The 19996-nt window shown below is 48.8% G+C and overlaps 6 protein-coding genes across 6 annotated transcripts; 5 read left to right on the top strand and 1 right to left on the bottom strand.

The window, feature by feature from the left end:
* Window positions 1-338: 338 nt before the first annotated feature.
* FSUBG_6781 (uncharacterized protein) lies at window positions 339-2632 on the top strand (the record flags this gene model as incomplete). Its single annotated transcript, XM_036685016.1, has 2 exons — window positions 339-441; window positions 489-2632. 2 exons carry the CDS (start codon window positions 339-341, stop codon window positions 2630-2632), a joined length of 2247 nt encoding a protein of 748 aa, XP_036537633.1.
* Window positions 2633-4640: 2008 nt separating this feature from the next.
* FSUBG_6780 (oxidoreductase) lies at window positions 4641-5678 on the top strand (the record flags this gene model as incomplete). The annotated part of the gene is made up of 4 exons (XM_036685015.1): window positions 4641-4708; window positions 4764-4883; window positions 4934-5299; window positions 5342-5678. The coding sequence occupies 4 exons, from the start codon at window positions 4641-4643 to the stop codon at window positions 5676-5678; spliced, it is 891 nt and encodes a 296-aa protein (XP_036537632.1).
* Window positions 5679-6520: 842 nt separating this feature from the next.
* FSUBG_6779 (amino-acid oxidase) lies at window positions 6521-9009 on the top strand (the record flags this gene model as incomplete). The annotated part of the gene is made up of 5 exons (XM_036685013.1): window positions 6521-6867; window positions 7049-7246; window positions 7294-7473; window positions 7525-7638; window positions 7686-9009. The coding sequence occupies 5 exons, from the start codon at window positions 6521-6523 to the stop codon at window positions 9007-9009; spliced, it is 2163 nt and encodes a 720-aa protein (XP_036537631.1).
* Window positions 9010-9127: 118 nt separating this feature from the next.
* Window positions 9128-10483, bottom strand: FSUBG_6778 (uncharacterized protein; the record flags this gene model as incomplete). The annotated part of the gene is made up of 1 exon (XM_036685012.1): window positions 9128-10483. One exon carries the CDS (start codon window positions 10481-10483, stop codon window positions 9128-9130), a length of 1356 nt encoding a protein of 451 aa, XP_036537630.1.
* Window positions 10484-11092: 609 nt separating this feature from the next.
* FSUBG_6777 (multiple ankyrin repeats single kh domain protein) lies at window positions 11093-16086 on the top strand (the record flags this gene model as incomplete). The annotated part of the gene is made up of 6 exons (XM_036685011.1): window positions 11093-11926; window positions 11978-12083; window positions 12136-12970; window positions 13029-13138; window positions 13202-14608; window positions 14987-16086. 6 exons carry the CDS (start codon window positions 11093-11095, stop codon window positions 16084-16086), a joined length of 4392 nt encoding a protein of 1463 aa, XP_036537629.1.
* A 1664-nt stretch (window positions 16087-17750) lies between these two features.
* On the top strand, window positions 17751-19324 carry FSUBG_6776 (aminopeptidase Y precursor vacuolar; the record flags this gene model as incomplete). Its single annotated transcript, XM_036685010.1, has 3 exons — window positions 17751-18523; window positions 18573-18768; window positions 18818-19324. 3 exons carry the CDS (start codon window positions 17751-17753, stop codon window positions 19322-19324), a joined length of 1476 nt encoding a protein of 491 aa, XP_036537628.1.
* Between the last annotated feature and the right edge of the window lie 672 nt (window positions 19325-19996).

Here is a 19996-nt window from a genome sequence, read left to right as displayed (position 1 = left end):
ACAAAAACGACCAGACCTTTCCCACCACATCCTCCCAACTAAACTCTAAAGCCACAGGACACAAGACCAAAACAGGTTCCAATTCACGGGGCTTGCATTAGTCTCACGTTTTCACTTGGACGGGTTTGATACGGTGCCTACCTACTTATAAGCGCCTGGTTTTCCTTTTTGTTTGGCGCCTCGATTGCGCATACCCTTTTTCATTTCACATCGGAATGCGAACATCTCGTATTTAAATAAAAAGCGCGGAGGTGTCCCCTTTGACTTGGAGTCTCTCAAAACCTCGCGCATCTTTTAATTGATGCCGACCTGCCGCATGGCGGGTAAAGGCAATCATCATGGGCTTCTTTAACAATATCTTTGCGCGAAAGAATGGCAACAAGGCTTCGCTCAAGGGTCAAGCGTACAATTCGACCGTAGCCTCGATTCCACCAATTCAAGGTAAACATCACAATCGACATCTCGAATTCTCTGTCTAACAGCACCAGGAACATACCCAGTCGCTGGAAATGGCCCAAACGTGTTGGATCAGCTGCAGCGAGCAGCCAGAAAACGCAGCCAAGCCCAACTATCAACGGTATCACAAGATCCAGCAGCGCCACCTCCCATGGCCCCCCGATTCAGAGGCCCATCTCCCTTCCGCCCAACAACAGCTCCAAACCAAGCCAACAGCCACTCATCCCGCCCTCTCTCCCTCTCACGAAGCATTCGAAGCTCCAATTCAGCATGGAGTGTCCCCGAGCGACCAACACGAGGTCGCGAACGCCCACCGCCCGTACCATCGATCCCAACACACCATCGTCGCGAGAGCTCGGCAGATTCAGCGCATGATAAGCGGAATTCGTTTATAGACATTCTCGATGCGCAGGGGGAATTTAGACCTTCCAACTTTAGATCGCGGGTGGCTGCTTCGGGGGCGAGGGAGTATGGGGAAGACGTTGCGGAGAGGAATATTGGCGAGAATGGCGTGAACCTTGGTAGTGCTGCTGCCAAGGCCTTTTATCGACTTTCTGGTGGGAGGGAGTTGCAGTCGTTTGAGTATGAGGAAGACGAGGACGATTCTGCGCCGGCGCCGGGAGTTCCGCATGGCGATTTGGGGACGATACGGGAGGCTAGGTCAAGGCCTTCAAGTTCATCAGCATGGAGATCTCTCTCGGGATCAATTGGTAATGATCTACCAAGATCAGGCAAGTCGAATCGACGAGAGTCACAATCCAATCTCAACCCAGGAAGATTATCGATGCGAGATCGGAGAAGGTCGTTCAATGCTTTTGCTTCTCCATCAGAACCCGAACCTCAACCTCGCAAACCTAGGCCTACGAGTCTACATCCTTCACTATCCAGTGGCTTCACATACGAGACTTCATCTTCACCACCGCCAGTTCAAAGATCTCGACCAAAGACAAGCGAAGGTCGAAGCCGAGGAAGGAGTTTTAGTCGTGTTGAGATTGATACAGTCGACGAGGCGTTTGATGGAGCTGCGCCGTGTCCAATTATTCCAGCACAGTTCAGACCAGACAAGCGAGCAAGTGTATATCTTGAGCCAAACTACCGATATGACCGAAACGATGCACATCATCCTCGGCCAGAGTCGTATCACGGCGGATCAACTCTTTCGTCGTATCCACGAAGCGAACTGTCACAACCATCGCGTCCGTCAAGCTCTTCGTCAATCGACAAACCATTTCCTCGATCTCGCACCATGGCCAGCGTTGCTCTACGAAACCAGCGTCTAGACGACATAAACGAACACATTCCTGTACGGACATCATCTCTAAACGTCAGCTCACAGGCAAACATCACTCCTAAAACACAGTCATCAGGTTTCTCAAGCATTCAATACCCCGTTGGTCATCATACGCCAAGTACATCTATCGATGCATCTCTCCCGCCTTCGATCAAGATACGACCTGAGCATGAGCAGGGCGCTGCAGTGAACCAGAACACTCAGCATAACTCACCTGGGGATGACTATTCCGCCAAGACACTTGTCCCATCGCGGTTGGATGTCGAGCAACATCTTGGCCATCCCATGACAACCGGTCACGACATGGATCTCTACCTCTCCGACGCAAGCGAAGACTCAATAGACTCATTCGTCGCATGGAAAGAGAAGCGCCGCGACGGCGAAGGACTCCTTATGAAGGACAACTACGGCATGTCAGGCGGCGGTCTCCCAGGGATATACGAACCCCTCCCCATTCTCAAAGCTCCCGCCTCACCTCCCCCCATCCCCGTGATCCCCTCTGCACCAGTCTCCAAACGTCCCAAAACACCAAAAAGTCCAAAGAGCCCTCGCACACGAAGCAACAAATCTACACCCCGCCGCACGCGCCAATCCCGCAGCCGCACAACTACCCCCCGTCGCACGCGCCAGGTCTCTACCTCTGAAGACCCAGACTCGGATTCATTCTGGGAGAGCGACGCCCCCGTCGCACCAGGTTTTGTGTCTCTTGCAGATTTAGGAATTGATCTTCGTGAGATAGGGTGGGATCAGTATGGGCTTACGGAGGCGGATGATGCAAAGGTTGATATACAGACTGCTATTAAACTGCGCAGGGCGATGGAGAGGAGGAAGAAGCAGCAGCAGAGGATTGATGATGAGGGGTGTGCGGCGGATGTGGAGGATTAATGAAGATATGAAGGAAGCATGGAGTTTGGGATAGGATACTACGATATGAAGGATTTCTTTTGTAATGATTTGGGCGTTGATATATCGGGGCATTATTGGGTCATGGATGATGGGCTATAGCATAACGATGGATACCAATGGGAATTTGTTTCTTTGTTCAATTACTCGCATGCATTTCATTGTGATGTCTTGTTTAATAGACATGGTAAGACCACAAAATTCTCCCTCATCAGGTCAATTGACGGAACCGAGTACAACAATCCCATAAGAATCACCTTGACTCTGCTATGCAATCACCCGAAGTCTCTGTAAGGCCCGAACTCATCTCGTCCCGTCCCGGTTCGCGCATCCAAAAAAGGAAATTCTCCTAAAAAGGAAAGTTTTGATTTCATGGCCAGTAGTCAAGTCACTGCAAAAAGATCGCAATCAGTTCAGTTGTGGCAATACGTAAAAGTAATAACTAGTGTTGCCCCGTACTGGAATCGAACCAGTGATCTTCGCATTACGAGTGCGACGCCTTACCACTTGGCCAAGAGGGCTGGATGAGTTATTAGACGCTAATGTGCTTTTTGGAAATATGTTCGCTTACGAAACTGACTGCTCAACTGGGGTGATTGACCCCAGGCGTTGTAAAATTCTTCATCTATGGCTGGTGGGACTTTATCAAATAGACAGTTGTTAAAGTTTTGATTTGGATGCTGAGATGATTGTCCACTTGGCACGGGGGGGTATATTATCGGGGTGGCCTTTGAGGCTTGATCTCGACGTCGTAGGGGGCTCAAGCTGTCTGCTGGTTATGGAACTAGGAAAAAAAGACAACGAAGGCCTGCAACATAGCATGAAAGAGTTTCTTATAGACTCGTAGCCTCGTATGTCTTTCGTACAGAATGTAAACGAGCTCCGTCTTGCATTCCGGCGACGGCCGGAGGGTCTCCACAAATCCGGCGACCGGGGCTCCGTCTATTGCCGGATGTCATTTTCTGAACCCACGGCACTGCCGCTGCATTATCAGTTGGATTGTGCATGATAATTTCTCGGCAATTAGATGTTATGGCGCAGAACTTTGGGTTTCTGTTACACCCTCAGACTCACGGGTGCATCCTGATGATATCATGCTATAATGCGATGGTTTAAGAGACCACCAAAGCCATGTTGCTCAAGCCTGAGATATCAGAATAACAATCTTATCAGAGACTTTGAATAGGCGGATCTCTTAAAAACTACTATAATGTCGCATGCTGATATTCTCAGAGTCGCTCGCGCGGCTTAGCGAGCTTCAGCCGCAATCCCCAAGGGCGATATCAGGTCCTTTTCAGTATCCCCTCGACTTGGGACCCCTCCGATTCTGATGGAAGATAAAGACGAAGGCCCTGGGATCATTCTCCACAACAGTCGTCCTCATCTCTTGGAACATCTGATCCCTCCAAGATAATTCACATGGGTAGGCGTTTCATCGACGCTGATGTAGAGTGTATCATGATTGAGAGCGAGAGCATCACAGAGAATGTCGAGTTGGAGAATGGATGTGATTCAGCAGATTTTGAGGGAGTCACCGCAAGAGAAAGTGATGTTTGAGGCGGCGGATCCAATTGTCTTTAATTGGTACGTTAGCGTGTTTGGGACTGATGTTAATTTGCTTGTGGAACATTCGCAGATTGTGCAGTTGTTGTGTTTGAGTGAGGGAATTTGGAGACAATCCGATACGTTTGGATCGGTTGTTAATCACAGGCCTTGAAGATTGTTTGTGCTTGAAGGATTTGTTGATTGTTGTGTAGATTTGTTGAGGGTTGGACAAGCAATTGGCTCGTCTAAATGGTGATGCCATCATGATGCACTGAGTAGCCCCGCGATGGGGCTGGACAATCTCGATGGCTGCACTGCACACTGACATCATTGCTCAGAGACTTAAATAAAATGTCGTGATCATTTCAATCTCTTACTTCACTTACATTTGCTGAGATTCGGATACAGAATAATTGCATTTACTGACTGACCACAATTAATCATCATGTCCCAAGCCGGAAAAAATGGTTCATTCGACCCTGTTCCTGAGGCTCAGGCACAAAAGCTTCCAGGGTACACACGCGATCAATTGACCTGTCCCAAATGAGTTTTTGACATCAGATGGCAGAACCGAAAAGGCTATGAACCCGACTAGCGAGTCTACCAAACTCGAAGGCAAGAATGAGTTCCACGAGTACAGAGCCGCCAACAAGCTCGAGGGTGCCAAAGCTCTCATCACAGGCGGAGAGTAAGCCGGAATGCCGTCCCTGACATAAAACTCATCGCTGATCCCTATAGCTCTGGCATTGGCCGCTCAGTAGCAGTCCTCTTCGCCCGCGAAGGTGCAGACGTAACAATCGTCTACCTCCCAGAAGAACAAGAAGACGCCGAGGAGACCAAGCGCATGGTCGAGAAAGAAGGTCACAAGTGTCTTCTCTTCCCAGGAAATCTCATGGACAACAACACCTGTAAGGACGCAGTCCAGAAACACGTTGATGAGTATGGCAAGATCGATGTCCTGGTGAACAACGCTGGGAAGCAGTTCATGTGTGAGGACTTCAAGGATATTGATCTGGATGACGTGGAGAGTACTTTCCGGAGTAATATTCTTCAGATCTTTGCGATGACGAAGTATGCGCTTCATCACATGGAAAAGGGCGGCTCGTAAGTCTACACCTCATTGTGTGAGCTTGGCTAATAAGATAGTATCATCAACTCAACATCTACCGTTGCGTTCAGAGGAACAGCGCATATGGTAGATTATGCATCCACAAAAGGCGCCATCACTTCCTTTACTCAATCGCTGTCAAAGCAGCTCGTCAAGAAGGGCATCAGAGTCAACGCTGTGGCCCCAGGACCTGTACACACTCCTCTCCAGCCTGCTTCTCGACCGGCGGAGCAGATGGAGGGATTTGGCAAGAATTCGCAGCTGGGAAGAGTCGGGCAGCCAAGTGAGATTGCGCCGAGTTATGTGTTTTTGGCTTCCAAGGATGCGACGTTGTTTCACGGACAGGTCCTTCATGCTTATCCGCTTGGCGACTAGAGGCTGTAGGGTGTTTGTATAGCTGAGTAATTGAACTAATTAATATGCATGTTTGGGAATGTGACTGAGACTGTTCGTGGCAGAATAAGTGGAAATGCTCGCGGTATTGTGATGTGTCGTGCTGCAAGAAGCTTCAGCCGCAACCAATATATCAGCCTCCATCATCATTGATATGCCGGGCTGAAAGTGCGGTGAACGAAAGACCATTCCAATATGCAAATCTTATGTCATTGCAGACCATGCTTCGACATTCGCAACAATCACAGAATGTAATAAAAGCCATGGACGTCTCGATACCTGCATGTTTCAACAAAACTGGCATCCCCCTCAATCCCTAGCCCCAGCAGTCAAATGCACTCAGGACATCACCAACACCAAGATAAGACACAATAGCCGTATTAGTCGTTAGTCGCCAATAGTCTCAATCCAGCCAGCCACAGTTGGACAGTGCCCAATTATTCCGAGAGCTGAATCCGTTTGGTTCGTATTGGTGCCGCTAGGAACGGCTACGGCCCGTGAGATCTGGCGTTCTAGGCTTGAATAGAACGCACTGGTAAGAAGACGCGCAGTCATCTGCGGGGAACGTTCGTCACGGTATGTGATGAAAGTCTCAATTGGGGCGAGGTTTGCCATAATGCAGTCGATTTATCGTTTCTTATCACATTGCTTGGCTCAGCTAGCCACTTTATTGATGTTGTAATGGAGCTTTCCGGATGGGAACCTCCATGGCCAGACTAGCTAGCAATAGGTTCTGCATAAGTAGAACGCATGTCCCCAGCAAACAAGACTGTCTCTCTCAAACGAAACAGTCTAGTATCTGTGATTGTTAGTTTGCTTTCATCATGTCTCTCCCAGCTGAAGAACATCACCTCCATACCCGTGCCTTCAAGCACATGTGGGCACGACACGTCGCCCAGAAAGGCTTCGAACACGATGTCCAAGCCGCCACCAAGCGCGTAATCCAAGCTCAACAAGAGCATCCCGAGCTTTTCCCAAAGAAAGTTCATGAGGATGAAGGTGTCAGTAAGATTCTTGACAAGACCCAGAAGCTCACGGGCCTGGGCTTCGTCCCCAGAGAGCCCAACCATCTTGAGATTGGCATCATCGGCGCTGGTGTCGCTGGACTTTTCACTGCCATGGTATTCGACTGGCTGAATGAGCAGTGCGAGAAGGAGGGATTGAAGATTGAGTACGACATCATTGAAGCGGCGAAGATGAATAGGCTGGGAGGAAGGCTGTATACCCATCATTTTTCGCATGGCGAGCATGATTACTATGATGTTGGAGCTATGCGCTTCCCTAACAACACCATCATGAAGAGGCAAGTCTCCCAATGTATCATTGGCGTCGCAATCGCTCACATCGTGCAGAACCTTCCAGCTGTTCAATTACATCGGCCTCAAGCCAGGAAAAGGCGGATTGATCCCGTACTACATCGGAGATTTGGACAATGTCTGCCCAACATACTTCAATGACGTTTCCGGCGTCGGAAATGTCTGGACGGCTGAAGCGAATGACCCATTCAAGATCAACGAGGGTCTTCCTGATAAAGCCAAGATCCCCGTTCAGTACGTCTATTCCCTCCATCCCCTGCAGGTCGCTAACAATAACATAGCCTACTCCAAGCGAACCCTTCAGACCTAGTCAGTGAGGCTCTAGAAGACTTCATCAAGGTGGCTGCAGAAAAGTTCAAGAAAGCTGTTGATGAGAATGATGAAAAGGGACCGGAGACGACCAAGCTTTGGGCCCCTCTGATGGAGGCTGATAAGCTAAGCACCCGCCAGTTCCTCTCGTCGTGAGTACCCAGTGCACCGTGGAGATTTGTAGTAGACTGACGTGGTGGTAGGGGAGATGGTGACAGGAAGAAGAGGGAGGGCAAACCCAAGGACAATTCTGGTCCCATTCCCGAGGGGCCAGGATACAACTACAACACCATTGAGTGGCTCGAGTCTGCCACATAGTGAGTAGCCCGCAAGGCTCCCTTGCATCTGTACTGACACTACTCAGTGGCACTGGCTGGTACGACCAATCCCTCACAGAATGCGTCCTTGAAGAACTCGACTTTGCAACTCCCAAACCAATCGACGGCCAGCAGACCAACTACTGGTGGTGTATTGATGGAGGCGCCCAAACCATCGCGCACCGTATGGCAAAAATGATCAAACAGCCCGTCCAATACAACAGCCAAGTTGTCGCCATAGATGCGCAAGTCGAAGAGCGCAAGAAGCGCAAGCCCAAGGACTTCACGTCGATGAAACTACGCATTAACAAGAATCAGGTCGTCAAGGAAAAGGAGTACTTTGCCGTGTTCAATAGTACGACCCTAGGTGCTCTTCAGAGGATGGATCTGAAGGATGCGGGTCTACTCTGGGGCACCAAGCAGGCCATTCGGGCTTTGGGATATGGTGCTTCGTGCAAGGTGGGCATCAAGTTTGAGACTGCGTGGTGGCAGAAGCCTCCGTTCAACATCAAGAAAGGTGGTATTGCGCATACTGATCTTCCTCTTCGGGTTTGCGTGTATCCATCTTACAACATTGAGTCCAATGAAGGCCAGGATTGGGACCCTAACAAGCCTGCTGTTCTTCTGTGCTCGTACACCTGGGGCCAGGATGCGCAGCGCATTGGATCTCTGATCTCACCCGAGACGCCCAAGAATGAAGAGCAGCTCCTCTCTGTTATTCTCCATGATCTTGCGCTGTTGCACTCAAAGCAGAGCGACTACACATACGACCAGCTTCTCGCTCTTCTAAAAGATCAGTACCAGGATCATCATGCGTACGACTGGTACAGAGACGAGAACATGTCGGGTGCCTTTGCATACTTTGGACCAAGTCAATTCTCCAACATGTGGTCCGAGATCATCAAGCCCAACGCCTACGGTCAACTGTATCTTATCGGCGAAGCTTCCTCTTCCCACCACGCATGGATTGTCGGCGCCCTCGAGAGTGTCATCCGCGCAGTATATCTGATGTTTGAAGGTCTCCAAAAGCAAGAACCCAACAACGCGGCTTATAAGAAAGCGATTGAGCTCCTGAGTAAAGAACCCAACACTCCCAAAGAAGGTGGCGATGTCTTTGGTGGATTCCCAGGAGACAAGCCCCAAGAGCCGCAGAAGTTGCCATCTGGTCTTCCGTTCCATCCTCTGCCGGAGGAAATGCCCAAGAGACAGTTGGATGCCGATCGTGATGCGAAGTTGGTGAGGGATCCATTGGAGGATGTCAAGTATGGTGATGAGGTTTCGCTTCTGTTCTCGAGTGCTATGATAACGTTGAGTTTGATTGAGAGTTTCTTCGAGTTGCAGGTTGACGAGGCCAAGGACAAGCCCCAGTGAGCATGTGGCATCGAGAGGTAATGGGAATCGACAGGGTCTTTGTGCACCAAATTGAGCAATAGAATGGGCTCAAATTGGTGAAGCTAGCTCGGATTCTTCGATCCCCCCATGAGACTTATCACCATAAATCGTCGTCATCGTCACTCCAGTCCGCGCCATCGTCGTCATCAACCCATTCGTCATCGTCTTCTTCCACCTGGCCCTCCTCAAACATCATTGGCGGAGTCACAGGCTGGCTCTTGGCCTCAACTTCACTCCACAGCGTATCCCTCAAAGCGTGATCCCTAATCCAATCCTGGCATGAGGCAATAGGACCCCTTCTCCTTGATCTTCTATCATATCTTTTATGCGTAGCCATAGTCGAAACAGTGATTTTGTTGCCGGGGTCAACTTCTTGCCAGTGAGGTATCATGCTGCTGAAGTCATATAGGTAGGGCGGCCAGTCACAGAAAGCCATTGAGATTTTGGGCCCTTTATACGCTGGACCGTCATCTTTCGTGTCCTGGGGATTGAATTTGGCCCATGCTCTTGCCCATTCTCCTTTTACATCATCGGCGAGATCAGGTCGTACGAAAACAACGGACTCTAATTGTGGACACGAGGCCATATCCTCGAAGAATGTATCCGCAACCCCGACGTTGTACAGACATAAACGTCGCAGTTTCGGCCATTTCCCAAAGACATGAGGTTGTATAATGTCAGCCTCCGTGTCAACGTATAATTCGTCTTTAACGCTGACAAGTTCTTCGATGTTAACCAGAGCCTCGAATCCCTGTCTAAGGGGCTCCAAGATGTCTTTGTTTTGTGTAGGACCTAAGTCTCTCAAGGGCATATCCACGATGATGGCCTTGAGGACTGGTGCAAGAGTGATGAGAACATCTTTGAGAAGGTGAATCGTTCGAGGATCCTGCATTGGCGCGTCTCTCCAATTGTGCGTTGAGTATTCAGAATATCCATCATCCACAGGGGATCTTGAACGAGGTGCGCGACGGCTGCCAGTTTGTGATCCCTCATCGGTCCATTCGGCCTGGTCACTTGCCATGTCACTGTCTGAGCCGTCACTCAGACGACCAGGCTTCTTCTTACCACGATGAACAGTCGGAGCAACATCCTCATAGGTGGAAGCAGTGTCAAACTTGTAATGCAATGGGTTGAGATACAGTCTCGCTGAGCCATAGGCTTCACATGGTGACCGCCCGGTGATTGGGCTCTTCTGCGAGATGTATCGTCTGAACCTGCGTAGTTTTGACTTTCTATCAATGTAGAGACAGTTTTGCCAGATGAGTTTGCTAGCAGTGGGATGTACCGCTTTGCACACCCTCGTCAAAGACACGAGCGTTTTCGTAATGGGGTGTGATGCGGGGAGGATTGGTCGTACAGCATCATCCTGAGAGACCAGATTCTCAACTATCAACAAAATGATCTCGATTGGGAGCCTGGTACTACCAGCCGCAATTGTGTGTTCAGTTTCCATGTTGGATATTTGTCGAGATGACAAAATAGGAATGCTTTCAGTTGATGCGGTCTGCTGTTGCCTTGCGCGTGGAGGTTATTCTACTAAGCGACAAGCGGCTCGCTTAAGATGCCCCGATACGTAAATGTGCCTCAACAAACCGATTCTCACTGATGCCAATCATACACTGCTTAGAATTAACTGGATAGTTATGGCTTTTGCTTCTTTTGCTACCACAGACTCAAGTTTGCGCAAAGTAACCGTCGCATATCGTCACAAGTGTTGATATAGGGATGATATCTCGCTAAGACATCATAAGCTTCACCAGAAGTAGGGACACCCGGTCTGTTTGCCATTCGAAATGAGGTGCTGCAAGCATTTTCGGATTCTCAGGGAAGCACTGCTTTCTTCATTGCTTGTTTTGAAAAACTTCAAACACAGCCATCTCTTATGTTACGTTTGTATGCTGCCTTGCATGCTGGTGCCTGTTTGAACAAGTAGAGAACCTTCGAGAGCTCATCATTGGCTATATAATCCCCCCCTTCTTCCCATCGGTTAAGAGAAGTCAAGCCATTTCTTGAATCTCATACTCAAGACTAAAAAAAGCTTAACCCGAGAATATCCAACGAAATGGCGGACCCTTCAACTTACACTGTTGGGTGGATCTGCGCCCTGACAAAAGAGCTAGTTGCCGCAAAAAGCTTTTTCGATGAAGAACACGCAGTGACTCTAGACGTTCAAGATCCCGCAGACAACAACAGCTATTCCTTCGGGAGAATGGGAAAGCATGACGTTGTCGTGGCATCCTTACCCATGTCCGTGTATGGAACAGTATCAGCTGCGACTGTAGCCAGAGACATGTTACGAACATTTCCCAATATTCGCGTCGGGCTTATGGTTGGTATCGGCGGCGGTGCTCCAAGCCCTCAGCATGACATTCGTCTTGGGGATGTCGTAGTTAGCGCCCCTTCAGGAACCAGAGGAGGAGTCCTTAATTACAGCCACGGCAAGGCAGTACAACAGCAAGAGTTCCAGTTAACCGGGTCGTTAAATCAGCCACCTCAACTTCTATCGACCGCAGTGGGCGCACTAGGAGCGGATTATAAAATGAAAGGCCATGAACTGGAGGAAAGAATCCAGGAAGTACTAAGTAAACTACCTCGCCTTAAGAAAGAGTATGCTCGTCCCGTTGCAGCGGAAGACAGACTCTACGAAATAAGTCACATTCATCGAAAATCCCAAGAATCCGCAGCATGCAAAGATAACTGCGGCGAAGAAAACCTTGTCAGCCGAGAGGCCCGAGGCGACGATGAAGATAACCCAATGATCCATTACGGTCTCATTGCCAGCGCTGACATCCTCGATAAGGATGCGACTATCCGGGATAAGTTAGCAAGGGAACAGGGTGTATTGTGTTTTGAAATGGAAGCAGCTGGTTTGATGAACCACTTCCCCTGTCTGATTGTACGTGGGATTTGCGACTATTCCGACACACACAAGAACGACGAATGGCAGTGTTTTGCGGCCATGACAGCTGCAGCGTATGCGAAGGAGTTGCTTCAGAGGATTCCACCAACCAAGATACGAGAGGAGGAGCCTCTTGCCAAAGTACTTGGCAGAAGTGAGTAAGGGCTCGAGATTAGAGGACATGAAGTCACTAAATACTTTTGTAGTCGGAATGAAATTGGAAAATATTACTACAAGTGTGAAAGACACGAATGCTACCGTAAACACTATGCATGCAGACAGTCAACGCCAGAAAATAGAACGCTGGCTTAAGCCACCAAGACCATCAACCAACGTAGCGAAGGCCAAGAAGCGTCGTCATGATGGCACTGGTCTGTGGTTCATCCAAAGTCCGGAATTCACAGAGTTTAAGGCAGGCTCAAGAAAGCATTTATGGCTTCATGGGTTGGCTGGCTGCGGGAAAACTGTACTAAGCTCTCAAATCCTCGACGATCTCAGTGCTATGGATGGCATCATCACACTAGTACATTACTTCGACTTCAACGACGTAGGGAAGCAATCTCTCGACGGCCTCCTTCGCTCTCTAGCATTCCAGCTCTATCAAAATGGTGGGCAAGAGGCATCAGCGAAGCTCTATGAGTTATTCAAATCCTGTGAAGATGGCTCAAAGGACCCCGGCGAGCCGCAACTGGAATCATGCATTAAGTCTATGCTACGTGCTGTTGATCGCGTGTTTATCCTCATCGACGCTTTGGATGAATGCAAATCAAGAGACTCGCTCCTCTCATGGATAGGGCGACTCACCGTCGAGAATGTACAATTTCTTCTGACGGCTAGGCCTGAAGTTGATATTCAACCTCAGATTTTTCGGTTCTTTGCGGAAGAGAATTGTCTTAGTTTGGACAAAACCGCTGTCGACGGCGACATAAAGTCCTATGTTCTTTCGGTTCTCGACACAAACCCAAGATTCACGGAGAAAGCTTTGAGTGAAGCGTTACGGAAGGATATCTGTAGCAAAGTTGGAGAGGGAGCAGACGGAATGTACGTTGCCTAGGAATCAAAGAAAGAGTGGGTGTAGATATGCTGACCATGTATTTAGGTTTCGTTGGGCAGCTTGTCAGATGGATACTCTTGAAGCATGTCTAACTCCAAATGCTATCCGTGAAGCTCTCGTGTCCTTACCACGCGATCTACCCAAGACGTACGATCGTATGATGGAAAGCATACCCTCTCAGTACAAGAGTGACTCTATCCGCCTACTACAGTTTATAGTGAATTGTGAGCAACCTCTTTCCTCAGCCGAGGCTGTCGAGATTTTGGCCACACGCCCAGATCGGCATCAAGGCCAACTCAGGTTTGACCCTGAAAATAGACTTTTCAACTCCTCTGACGTTGAAAGGTACTGTCCCGGTATGATACACATCGTAACGGTCACAGACGAAGACCCTGATGAAAGGGGTGACATGTGCCGTTGGGAAGAAGTGCACCTTACACACTTTTCCGTCAAGGAGTATCTGACAAACATTGGTACCTTCTGCGAACTGGATTCCGCGGTTGTTATTACTGAGACATTGATTAATTACTTGTATGATGTCAAAGATCCGCCCTATCGTGTTCGTGCCGACTTTCCCTTAGCCATACGTGCGGAAGACATCTGGTATGAATTTGCAAGGAGAGCGCAGACTGTCAAGAAAATTGTTCAAATGACAGCCAAGCTTTTACTCAGTACGGCGAATGTTCGGAAACATTATCGTATCTTCAAACAGCCATCAGACGACTGGTATTGTTCCTCTGGGCGACGAGGTAAAAGACTGTACTGGAGATCAGGGTTTAGTGAAAGAGCCGAAAGCGGGTTTTTTAACGCCTGCCTAGGTGGGCTCCATAACACTGTCGCCTATATGATGGAAGATACCAAGCTCAACGTTCCAGCCGATGAAAAAGAAGCTTGTCTGATTTTCGCGATTTTCTATAGGTTTCCAGAAGTTGCTGAGGTACTCCTTAAGTATGGCATTAGCCCTGATGCATCAGAAGCTCTCGGTGGCAGTGCTGTCTACAAGGCGGCAAAAAGGGGCTTCGCCCAGCTTGTACGAGAGCTAGTCAAAGCCGGAGCTGATTTAAGCGGGGATACCTTAGACTGGTACGGCGATCCCACGTCTGCTCTTTGTGCGGCATCTGAAAATGGCCACTTGGAGATCGTAGAAGATCTACTCAAGGCAGGGCATCATGTCAGAATACAGGATTCTCTTCAGCGTGCTGTCGGGAATGGCCATCACGCAATAGTCGAGCTCCTTGTCGACTGGGGGGCCTGTGAGGCTGAGCCTATCCACGACCATGTATTGGAAATGGCAGCCTTTCGCGGTACAAACCAACTCGTATGCCGGTTATTGGATGCTAGGCCGGATGGATACGACAAAAACAAACTCAAAAATGCCCTCTCCAGGGCATGTGAGGCTGGACGTATTGACATTGTCCGGCTCCTCGTTTCTCGAGGTGCACAGGCAGACCGCTCCATCAATTTCCGGTACGAGGATTCCAAGTACGACCACCGGAAAATTAGCAGCAAGATGCACAATGGAAAAGGTCACAATTGCCTTGTTCTTGCAGCACAGGCAGGAAATGAGGATATTGTGAAGATACTACTCGACAAAGAGTTTGACCTCAGTCAGGTGTTGGATCTCAGTAAGGAGCTTGAAGTCACCACGTTCATATTTGTTGGGGAAGCATTTGTTATGGCATTGTTAGGCTGCCATCAGAGAGTGATAATAACTCTTCTTGATGCCATGGTAAATCATGCCTATAACGATGAGATTGCCACACTCAGAGCCGCATCAGAAGATCAGAATCAACATACCATGAGGGGTTTTTCAGATTCAATGAAACATGACATGAGGAAAATGAAAAGATTTCCTGATTTCTCCTGGGTAGTTGAGGAGCTGTAAGAACTCTTGCTCGGGCCTCATAAGCATATTTATCAGACTTTGTTGAAGGAGGCTGGACTAGATTATTTGATTCGTGATGGCTATTCGAACCAGCCAATGTTAGCTCTCGAGGTCGCAGCTTCAGTTGGAAGCGTAGTGACCATTGAGAAGTTCATTCAGGCAGGTGTCGACTTGAGTATCGGTGAGCCCCTCTATCATGCTGTAGTGAACGGCCATGAGCAAGTCGTTCGGTTACTCTTAGACCAGGGGGCCGATGTGAATTCGATGATTACGGAGCATGACGGACATCCAGTGGATCCTTTATTGTTTCAAGCTTGCTCGCTGTCAGTCACAAGCGACTCTATCGCACACACGCTTCTGGATCATGGAGCAGACTACGACTACCGTGTTCGTTCGGGCGACACTGCTTTTCACGTAGCTGCTAAGAACGGAAGAGTTAGCGTTGTGGAAAGGTTGCTACATCTCGGAGACGGCGACAAGAAGAACAGTTCCGGTCATACCCCTTTACAGGTTGCATCAAATACAGATATCATCCGAGTCCTTCTAGTTGCGGGGTCCGATGCAAATGCGAGGGATGACAATGGTTGGACACCACTCCATAATGCAGCGTATCAGGGCAATCCAGATGGGATAGAGGTATTACTACGATATGGAGCTAATGCCCATGCCCTGACAAAGGACGGAAGAACTGCTCTACATGTAGCTCTGGAGTCGTGGACTACTTCTGATCGGAATATGCTGCGAATTGTCAAGCTTCTGCTCGATACTGGTGTCGGTACAAACATCAAAGATTCTAAGGGCTCAACCCCTCTACACAGTGCTTGTTTGTCTTATGGCGTCAGCGTTGTAGGGCTATTGCTCGCAAAGGAAGCTGATGTCAATGCCGTTGACAACGAAGGAATGTCGCCTTTTCGAATGGCAACTCGAAGAGAGATTTGCGAGGCAACTATTGATATCATTTCTCTGCTGATAAACCAAGGAGCTAATGTCAACTCCCAAGATAACGATGGTTCCACAGCTTTACACTGTGTTGAAAGTTCAGTGAACCTGGCTGATTTGCTCCTAGACCATGGAATCATCATAGATACACGAGATGGTAAAGGAAAGACAGCACTCTTTAGGTCTTTTGAACTTGGGAATCGGGACGTAGCAAGGTTTTTGATAGAAAAGGGAGCTGATGTGGAGCAAGCCACAATTTGGAAACAATGCTTCACGTGATGAATAACGATACCTTGAGTTTGTGCCCGGTCTTGCTAGAGCACGGAGCTGATGTCAATGCATTGACGATAGAAGGCTGGTCACCACTTGCCTTGGCATTGCACAGATATAGTGAAATGCGAGAAAATGCCCGAGTACTAAGACAATTTGGTACCTGTTTTGGGAGACGGGGGCTCTTAGAATGGCGAGAAAAAAAACAAGCAATCAAGGTTTTGATCGAAAAGGGGGCAATGAATATCAAAAACTGGCAAGACGAGAAATACAGTCTAGAAGAGTAGAGAGAGCTGGTTAATACTTCAGGAAATACATCTTGGAACCAGAGTGTTTATCGTTGATTTCTGCTTTTGAAGTGACTTTGGTAGATAGGGCATTCGTCAAAATGCACTATGAGCATTACCTTGACAAGATACTCAGCGTATATAAGTGTCAGAAGCAACTGCCATAACCAGGAATCACAAGAAGCTACCACTTCGTATTTCCATCTTAGTCGCCAAGCCTTTAAAAGTGAAACTTGGGATCCATAGGTGCTCAGTGGGAATTGGACACTCCTAAGATCTGGATGGCAGGTAGATCACAGCACTAGCACTCTGCAATGAAACATGGCCACTGGAAAGTCACCCGTTGTGCCGGTAAACATCAGCGTCCTCAACTGCTCTGATATGCGTTGAACTACAGGGTACAGCCAGATCTTCTCCCATCTGGTGCACATTCCCGTAAGTTTGCATCCACAAAGTCAATTCGCCTCACAAGGCTGGGTTACGCTACATATTGCCTCAACGAACCGGTAGATCATTCCTCAAAGCGCATTGATCCATCTTCCAACGCACTGCAACACTGCATCGTGCAAGAATCCTCATCTCTTAAAGAGTGCAGATCGTCATCGTAACCAGCCACACTCGGATAAACACTACTAATTCGGAAATAAACTAGCTTGTGGCACAACTCAATTGATGACAAGGTTTCTTATCTCGCTGACCCGCAAAAGAACCGGTGAGTCCAAGACTTATCCAAACAGGCTTTTTTGCAAGCTTTTACAAAAGTCCGCCGAGGGTCGAGAAAGAGGGGGAATGCTTGGACGGAGCCTAGAAAAGATCACCATGTCATTTCGCGGTGGCTGATAAACACCCATCTCTCTATCTCAGATCCCTGTCGATACGACGAATAAGCGTAGAAAGATGCTTAATGCCCAGCGCCAACTCTATCACAGCGCTAGTCAATCACTCTATCTCTCGTGCCAAGCGGTCGATAATCCCTGCGACCTGCCGTTATCAACATAGGTCGGATTGGCGAATACTCCAAAAGTTCCAGGCGACGTGGGATCTGAGTCGGCGCTAGTTCCTGGAAGAGGCAGTTCCTGCGGGGAAGCAAACACGACGCCAAGAGTCGATCGCCAGAGACATCCCTGGAACTGCCTGTTTTGGTTCCCGCCGCCGTGAGAGGGTCCTTGGTTCGTGGGACATTTTCCGTGGCTATGCAGAAGTGCCGTGCAGGACGTTGTACTATCACGAAATAGCCTGGGGTTGTGACGAGTAGATTACAGCAAAACTTAATTCCGCACGATCAGCAACATATAAATATCAACTATTTCCACCCTCAGAAACCCCTTCCTCACTCCTCATCCCTCTCTTTGCAGCTCAGTCCAGTCTAGTCCAGTCCAGCCCAAGATGAGATTCACCACCCTCTCCCTCCCCCTCTTCGCCCTGGCGGCCAGCGCCACCAAGAAGCCCCTCGTCAACGAGCTCAAGCTCCAGAAGGACATCAACATCAAGGACCTCATGGCCGGCGCCCAGAAGCTCCAGGACATCGCCACGGCCAACGGCAACACCCGTGTCTTTGGTGGCGCTGGCCACAACGCCACTGTCGACTGGCTCTACAAGACCCTCAAGGCGACTGGCTACTACAACGTCAAGAAGCAGCCCTTCACTGAGCTGTACTCTGCCGGTACTGCCTCTCTCAAGGTTGACGGTGATGATATCACTGCTGCCATCATGACTTATACTCCTGCTGGTGAGGCTAGTGGTCCTCTTGTCGTTGCTGAGAACCTTGGTTGTGAGGCTAGTGATTTCCCCGCTGAGTCTGAGGGTAACGTTGTTCTCGTTCTTCGAGGAGAGTGCCCCTTTGCTCAGAAGTCTTCCAACGGTAAGACTGCTGGAGCTGCTGCTGTCATTGTCTACAACAACGTTCCTGGTGAGTTGGCTGGTACTCTCGGTGAGCCCTTTGGCGAGTTCGCTCCCATTGTTGGTATCAGCCAGGAGGATGGTCAGGCTATCCTTGCCAAGACCAAGGCTGGTGAGGTCACTGTTGATCTCAAGGTTGACGCTACCGTTGAGAACCGTGTGACCTTCAACGTCATTGCTGAGACCAAGGAGGGTGACCACGACAACGTCCTCGTTGTTGGAGGCCACTCTGACTCCGTTGCTGCCGGCCCCGGTATCAAGTAAGTTCCCAACATGTCTTTGAAATTCGTCAATGCTAACAAATTCTAGTGATGACGGCTCTGGTATCATTGGTATCCTCAAGGTTGCCCAGGCTCTCACCAAGTACCGCGTCAAGAATGCCGTCCGCTTCGGTTTCTGGAGTGCCGAGGAGTTTGGTCTGCTCGGATCATATGCTTACATGAAGAGCATCAACGGTTCTGACGCTGAAGTCGCCAAGATCCGAGCCTACCTCAACTTCGATATGGTAAGACATCCAGCCACCCTAATAAGAACCAAATACTGACAAATACCAGATTGCCAGCCCTAACTACGTCTACGGTATTTACGACGGTGATGGAAGTGCCTTCAACCTCACCGGCCCCGCTGGCTCCGACGCCATCGAGAAGGACTTTGAGCGCTTCTTCAAGACCAAGCGTCTCGGCTACGTCCCCTCCGAGTTCAGTGGCCGCTCTGACTACGCCGCCTTCATCGAGAACGGCATTCCCTCTGGCGGTCTCTTCACCGGCGCCGAGCAGCTCAAGACCGAGGAAGAGGCCAAGATGTTTGGCGGCGAGGCTGGTGTCGCTTACGATATCAACTACCACAAGATCGGCGACGACATCAACAACCTCAACAAGGAGGCTTTCCTCGTCAATACCCAGGCCATCGCTAACTCTGTTGCTCGCTATGCCAAGACCTGGAAGAGCCTGCCCAAGGTTACCCACAACACTCGACGATGGGATGCTGAGGTCGCTTCTGTTCTGAAGCGATCTAGCGGACACAGCCATGCTGGGGGTCCTTGTGGATCTGTTTCCGTTTAGGATGTATAACTTGTAAAAGTCTGTATTATGAGAGATGAGCGAGTTTATGTAGAGTAGATAAAATGAGAAGACGAATTATGAGCTGAAGTTGGTCATGATAAAAGTGTGAAATCACCTCTCGAACTGAATTTCTTTTGTATGCTAATGATGCCGGAATTCAAGGTTGTATTGAATAGGCACATCACGAGGCTCGCCAATGGCCCAATATTGAAGCGGAGTTTGCTTACGTTTACATCATCAAATCTCACTCCTGCAACCACCAACTTCTCAGATGGAGCAAAACTTCTTTTTCGTAGACGGCTTAAATGCTGACAAAACTTCGAAAAAGCTCATGCGACGACATGTAATGAAGGGCAAAAATGCAGGCAAAACAGGCTAATACAGAAAGCGAATATCGACCTGTTCTCTTTCCTTCCTTAGTTACTATTCTAAGTAGTTACTGCTTTAACCTAAGCTGAGCCTAAGCTATAGGTAAGCCAGTATAATAGGTGGGGTTTCTATCTTACATTTTAGACCCTAGTAAAGGATAAAAATAGACTATCTCTATAAAATAGTACCTAATTATATAGGCCTGCTTATATTTACCTATTTATTATTAGATTTTTACTTATATAAAAAAAAAAAAAGTAGCTAATTAATCTTTAAATAAAAAAACTATTTACTTTATACTTA

Source organism: Fusarium subglutinans (genome assembly GCF_013396075.1).
Source record: "Fusarium subglutinans strain NRRL 66333 chromosome Unknown NRRL66333_c0000076, whole genome shotgun sequence".
In the NCBI taxonomy this organism is placed as follows: Eukaryota; Fungi; Ascomycota; class Sordariomycetes; order Hypocreales; family Nectriaceae; genus Fusarium; species Fusarium subglutinans.
The sequence above is the reverse complement of the archived record's forward strand: the minus strand, read 5'-3'. Positions and strand labels throughout refer to the sequence as shown.